Source organism: Ailuropoda melanoleuca, chromosome 11 (assembly GCF_002007445.2).
Source record: "Ailuropoda melanoleuca isolate Jingjing chromosome 11, ASM200744v2, whole genome shotgun sequence".
NCBI classification, from domain to species: domain Eukaryota; kingdom Metazoa; phylum Chordata; class Mammalia; order Carnivora; family Ursidae; genus Ailuropoda; species Ailuropoda melanoleuca.
This window is the reverse complement of record NC_048228.1, coordinates 77,198,987-77,205,931: the sequence shown is the minus strand read 5'-3', so window position 1 is coordinate 77,205,931 and position 6,945 is coordinate 77,198,987. Positions and strand designations below refer to the sequence as shown.

Sequence of the window (6,945 nt, the reverse complement as noted above, 5' to 3'; positions counted from 1 at the left end):
TGGTCTCATGCTTAATCTCTACACTCAGGCATGGGAACAATTATTATATGTCCTTCTTTGAAAGGAAAACAATTTCCCTCTCTAGGCCACTTTCAAAAGCTGTAGATCTGGGGGCGAAGACTCAGATGAAGCACACGGGAGGGATTTTCTCCAGAACCCTCCGGAGCATTTGGATAGAGCACGGTTGGAGTTCATTGGCGTCACCCCTTCCCCCCTACCCTGTGCCAAGAGGGAAGAGGGGGTGATGCTGTGGACCCCGGCCTGAGACGCATGGCAGAGCCAGCTGCCGCCTACCCACCCTGTCCCCACTTTCTCCACTCTGCCGATTGATGCCTGCTCCTCAAAACTTCCTGATCGCAAAAGAATTGCCCCCACCCGCTGTAGCTCAATTCTGGGCCTCTGGGAGCAGGGCAGGGCTATGGATCTCTTCTTCCTCCTCCCGAAAGTAGGCTGGCTTTCCCTGTGAGCTGGGGGCCTGCTGGGCCTTCCGGGGACACGAGGCCACCATATGGCTGATGCTCTGGCAGAAGTGGCACTTCTTGGGCTGGGGTGGCAGCTTGCGCTCCTTGGCATGGTGGTCTAGACCTCCACAGTTGCAGCACCTGTCTCCTTTTGATCTGCGCTTCTGTTCATTCTTCCCTTTGGGCCGCCTCTCACTCCCAATACAAAACCCCCCACCAGGGCCGGTGACCCTGATAGATTCTAGGCCCTTAGCCGACTTCTTAAAGGTGAACTCCACTGCCTCACCCTCCTTCAGGCTCCGGAAGCCCTCCGTGTGCGGCTTGCTCTGGTGCGGGGGGAGGGGGGGGTGTCAAGCGCGACCCCGGCGCGGGCGGTCATGGACAGGAAGCCGAACCCCACGCGCACGTTGAACCACTTACAGACGCCGGCACCGTGCAGCAGCTGCGGCTCCTCTGCCGCCCGAGCGGCGTCCCCCGGCGCCTCCTCCGGCGCCTTGGCGCAGCCACCTGCAAAGTGCTGGTTTGACACAGAGCCCACGGTAGTCGGCTGAGCCCGCTGCCCCGGGCCCCCGGTCGGGTGGCTGGGGCCCCAGAGAAGTCTGGAGACAAAGGGGTGGCTCGGAGAAGAGGCTGCTACATCTTCCCCAGCACAATAGCGGTGGGAGGGCCCACCCCCACTTTTCATTCTTAATATTGTCTACTTGTGTAATAATCTTTTTTCCCCCATAAATCCTCCCTGGTGATTGTCTAGTTTATTAATCTTTTTAGGGTTTTTTTTTTTGTTTCTCTCCCTTATTAATCTTTTTTTTAAAAACCAACTTTTGTTTGTCGAGCATCTCTATTGTTTTTTACTGTGTCATCTATTTCTGGTCATTATTATCTACTTCTTTCTACTTGCCTTGTTTATTTTTCTAATTTCTTCAGTTGGATCCTGAGTTCACTAGTTTTCCACATTTTTCTTTTCTAATAAAAGCATTTAATGTTATGAATTTCCCTCAAATATTACACTCATTGCATCTCATAAATTTTGATATTTCAACTGTTAATATTGTTCAGTTTTAAACATTTTCAAATTTTAATTAACGACTTTTACTTTGAGCAATGATTCACCAAAAAGTGTGCATTTTAATATCCAAAGTTAATTTTATAGGTCTCATTTGTCATTTTATTGTTGTTATTTGAATTAATTGCATTGCAGTTAGAAAATATTGTCTGCATAATACTGATTCCACAAAATTTGTTGAGTCATACTTTATGACAAGGCATTTAATCAATGTTTGTAAATGCTCCATGAACTCTTGAGAGCAATGCACATTTTAAAATGGTCAGGTACAGAGTTTTATATATGTCCATTAGATTAAGACTGTTAGTTGTATTGTTCAAAAAGAATTTGTTTAATCTTTTATATGTCAGGAGTTCTGCAGCTGACATGGGGGAGAGAGCGAGCGAGCTGCTAGGTTTCAGAATAGCTGATCAAAGCAACATGCCAAAAATGAAAGAGCTAAGCCTTTATTCACTTAATGCAATGGTACAAGCACGAGGCTAAAGTGGGGAGAGCGCAGACTCCTCTTGTTCCATTTTCCCACATGGAACAGCACACTGATCAAACTGAGGTGGATCAGTGCAGATGTGGGGTCGTTCCACTATGGAGGGAGCCCCGGAACAAGAGTCGAATAGTTTTATCAACCCTGTGATCACAGTGAGGACAAGGGGGAAGGGCTGGGAGTGGGAAAAATTTTAAGTCAGCCTGGGTAGAAGTGCCTTCAGAGTTTCTCCCTCTGCTCCCTATAAGGAGGCCTCTGAAAGGGTGCCTGGAAGACCTGTGCCCCAGGCTAAGAAAAAGAGACCTAGAAATAAAGACTCTGGGACTAGGAATGCATATATGTGAAGAGCATGATTGGCCAGAGGGGCCTAAGTCCTTGACTTCAGCTCTTCCCAAAGACTGCTTTGGTGTCTGGTGTGGGATGGGCAGCTTCCCCCAGGAGGCCTGCCAGATAAAGCCTTTGTAATTGCCTATGGTCAGGCCTGAGAAATCACACAGATGTTTTAACTAGGAACCATACTCCTCACTGTATCGTTGGCTTAACTTACAAATAATTGAGAAAGGTTGGTTCATGGTGATAGTGATTTATCCGTTTTCCCTTGTAATCCCACCAATTTTTGTTTTACATGTTTGAGGCTGCTTTATTAGAAACATACAATTTGGACTCATTATATCATCCTGGTGAATTAAATAATCATAACAATGGCCTCTATCTTTAATAATGCCTTTGCTTAACAATCTGTTATGCTGATGCTGTTATTAATATAGTTATACTAGGTTTCTATGGTTAATGTTTTTCCTGGAAAACTTTTTCCCTTCCTTTTACTTTCAATCTTGCCATATCCTTATACTAGGCATGTCTCTCAAAAACAGGACATATCTAGGGGCACCTGGGTGGCTCAGTTGGTTAAGCGTCTGCTTTCAGCTCAGGTCATGGTCTCAGGGTCCTGGGATTGAGCCCTGCATCATCGGGCTCCCTGCTCAGCGGGGAATCTGCTTCTCCCTCTGCCCTTCCCACAACCTGCTTCCTCCCCCCGCCCCCACTCATGCTCTCTTCTCTCTCTAGTAAGTAAATACAATCTTTTTTAAAAAATCACATTATTTAGATTTTTAAAATCTAATTTGATAAAACATGTAAGTTTAGTCCATTTATGTGTAGTATGATTTATTTGGACTTTTTCTATCTTACCTTGTTAATCCTATTTGTCCTGGATTTTCTGAGTTTTCTCTTATCTTGCCTTTTTGGGGATTTGATTATATATTTTTTTCTTTATTCTATTTCTAATTATTTGGATTTATATATTTTTCTTTTCTTTATTAATTTCCCTTGAGATGTTATCATGACTATTTCACTTAACAAAGTCTAAAGTTAATTTCTTAATTTCTGCCAGAATAATAAAAGGACTTTGGAATACTACTACCCTTAATGCACTTTCCCCATCACATATATTATTATGCAGAACAGTATTTTACTGCTATTCTTTTTATTAATACTGTATACTAGATATTATTATTATACACAAATACTATTTATTTGGGTTTATATACATGACTCCCCGAATATTATTTTAATCTTTTTTTCTGGATCTACTGGATCATTTAAAAAAATTATATCCTTTACAAGTTTCTGTTATACAGTTCTCTAGGTAGTCAACTCAGCTTCTGTTTGCATATAATTTTTTTTCACCTTTGTTTTGAAAAAAACAGTTTTGCTGAATAGGAATTTCAAGGATGATGGTTATTTTCTCTCAACACTTTGAAGGTATATGATTTACTGCCTTTTGTCTTCCGTAGTTGCTGTGGAGAAGACTGGTGTCATCTTCATTTATGCTTTCTTTATGGCTGATTCTAGAATCTTTCTTTGTTCATGGTTTTCTGCGGTTTCATTGCCTATATTTAAGCATGGATTTCTTTCTCCTTTTCCTTTTAGAGATAAATGTGTTTCTTCAATTTGTCCCCCTCCCCTTTTTGAGAGAGAGCATGCTATGGGGGTGGGGGTGGAGGGGAGGGGCAGAGGGAAAGGGAGTGAGAGAATCCTAAGCAGACTTCACACCCAGCCGGAGCTGGCCAGATGCAGGACTGGATCTCAGGACCCTGAGATCATGACCTGAGCCGAAATCAAAGATAGTTACATATGGAGCCACCCAAGTGCCCCACGATTTGTCCTTTTTGAGATACAGTGTGGATTTCTTTTTTTCCTTTTTGACATACAATGTGCTTCCCACTCTCCTTAAGTGATCAGAGTCCCCTTATTGAGGGGACTTATGCCTATAAGGCTCAGTTCTGGTCAGGTTTCACAAGAGCAGTTTTCAAGGAGTAGGGGCTGCTGGGGAAAGTTTCACAGCTGAGAAAAAGAAACAAACAGGATATCTGCTTCTGGCATTATGGCTGACCTAGTGCTCTGAGGGGCTCTTCCACGGAAGGTCTACTAATACACTGCACAGGACACACTTTTTGAAATACTGCTGGTCTCCCAAGAGGCAGCAAAGATCTTCAAGGACAGTTCTCCTTTCTCCTCCTCTCCCATCATTCCCCCACAAAAGAAAATATATTTGAGAGCTGGGGTCTGAGAAAGCAGGGTGGAGCTGGGATTAGAACAGTGGGCAGTCAGTTAGGCAGTAGAAAGAGAAAAGAATCTGGTTGGGAACCCAGCAGAGCTGGCTACATAGATGACCAAGTACTGGGAGAAATTTGTGGAGAAATGAAACTGTAAATTTCTTAGGGTGGTGGATTTATGGGTTGAGGGTTGTTTTTTTTTTTTTTCAATCCAATTAGTTAACATATAATGTATTATCGGTTTCAGAGGTACAGTTCTGTGATTCATCAGTCTTATATAATACCCAGTGCTCATTACATCACATGCCTTCCTTAATGTCCATCACTCAGTTACCCCATCCCTCTACTCCCCTCCCTTCCAGCAACCTTCAGTTTGTTTCCTATGATTAAGAGTCTCTTATGGTTTGGGGTTGAGGGTTTTTGGTTATTTTTCCAATTTGACTTGTTCACATTTTCCTTTTTTTTTTTTTTATTGCTTCATATTCTTAGACCGTTGAAGCTAAATGTCCAAGTAAGACCAAGACACTAGACATCTATATATTGATTTGTTCACTCTAAGGATTCTGAAAAAAAATGCTTGGTTAGGTTAAGACTCAGCAGTGTTCTCAAGAAAACATTTCTTCCTGGTATATTTATAGACTTAAATTTTTTCTGCTTATCATATTGTTCATAATCTCCTGGTAAAAGGAAATAGATAACAAATGGGTCTGAAGGACACTTCAGAAACTGATTTTAACTTGTCAATCTTGTTTATTGTAACCTAGTGACATTAAAAAGGCCTAATGGCTAAAATTAAGGAACTAGAGATGAAGGGAGACTTAACCCAAACTTTTATATGATTTGGTCTATGTATCTTTTATTTTCTGCTGCTCAAGGTCCTTAGTAGTTTGGACCAAGAGAAATCTTAGAGTTCATGAAATTCTCATTTCACTGTTGAGGAAACTGAGTGCAAACTGACTGCAAAGTGAGTGTGAAGAGCTTGATACAAAAGACCATTTCCCTGTTTCTAAGATGCACACGGTTTTCATGTTTAAACATTTTTAAAAGGAAAATGCCTTACAATTGATAAATACATTTGGTGCACTGGGTCCCCCTCCTACTCCCTTAAAAAGCAGCTTTAAATTGATGATTTATCTTAAAAAGGAAATACGGTTTATGCCTTATGTCTGTCATCTGCCAACCCCAACCCAGGTAAGCCTAGTATAGTTTCTGGCACATGGTACATACTCAAAAAACATTTGTTGAATGAATATATGAATACATGTAAGGTATAAGTCAATGAGAACATGTATTCTCCTCCTTCACATTTATTTTTCCTCCTTCAGATATACTTGCGACAACCCAGTAAATGAACTGCTTTTAGGAAAACAGGAGGGAAATTGACTTCGCCATTGGAACTAAGTGGGGTAGTTTCTTTGCATTATACATCATCTTTTTTGTGTGTTATTTTTAACTCAAAAATCTCTGGATGTCAGACTCTTACTTCTGGGGACATATCATTGACAGAGGAATTGTCAAGAAGTTTAAAAAGTTGAGGAAGTACTCTGTCAATTATTAATGTCATGCTAATTTTAAATTCAAACTGGACTTCCAGACCTCAAAGTGAGCAATGCCTATCAGAGGGTTGGGTGACCGGCTCTGGCCCTGGACATTGCAGAAATCATTTCAGCTCTTCTCAGTGCCTGACCGTCATCCTTATTTCTAGTGGTAATGACTAAGGTCCTAGCGCTGGGCCGTAGATAGAAGCAGGCAGAAGAGCGGAACATGCACAAGTTTTGAAATCAAATGAAGTTGGGTTGAAACTCAGACTCAGACACTCAGTAGCTGTGTGAACTTTAGCAGGTTAAACAGCTTCTCTGAGGCCTCGGTTTCCTTATCTGTAAAATCAACATAGACATTTGGATACCGGAGAATTGGTAGGAGGAGCCAACGAGGATAACAATTACAATGTTCTTTGTAAAACAAAAAAGGCTAGTTTTCTTTCTTTCCTCATCTCCCTCCTTGGGTAACATCTGTAGAAATACCCACACCCCAAAATATTTGGGAAGTATTGCTTCAGTGCTTGAGTATCCTGCCTTCCTAAATACATTGTATACTCTACCCCTTCCACTAGCAAATGTCTTGTCCTTTGAGCAGAGTTTTTCTATTGTTGAGATTTGTGAATGACTTCTGTGATTTTTGCCATACCCTTGTAGACCAATGATATGATTTGCCTAGTACATGTTAGACCTACCCAAAGATTTAACATGGGCAAAATCACAAACTTGATATTCTAATTATATACACATAAAAGAACATACAGCTTCTCTGATGGGTATTTAAAACAAATAACTACTACGTTTTCATGATTCACCTAAAATGCATGCAGTATGCTAATACAGGAGT

General features: G+C 41.5%; 1 protein-coding gene across 1 annotated transcript; it reads right to left on the bottom strand.

Annotated features, from left to right (window-relative positions):
• Positions 1–385: 385 nt before the first annotated feature.
• On the bottom strand, positions 386–1,146 carry LOC100463935 (protein lin-28 homolog A-like). Its single transcript, XM_034670954.1, is given in 2 exon segments — positions 386–798; positions 801–1,146. Coding segments are annotated over 2 exon segments (759 nt in total).
• Positions 1,147–6,945: the final 5,799 nt, after the last annotated feature.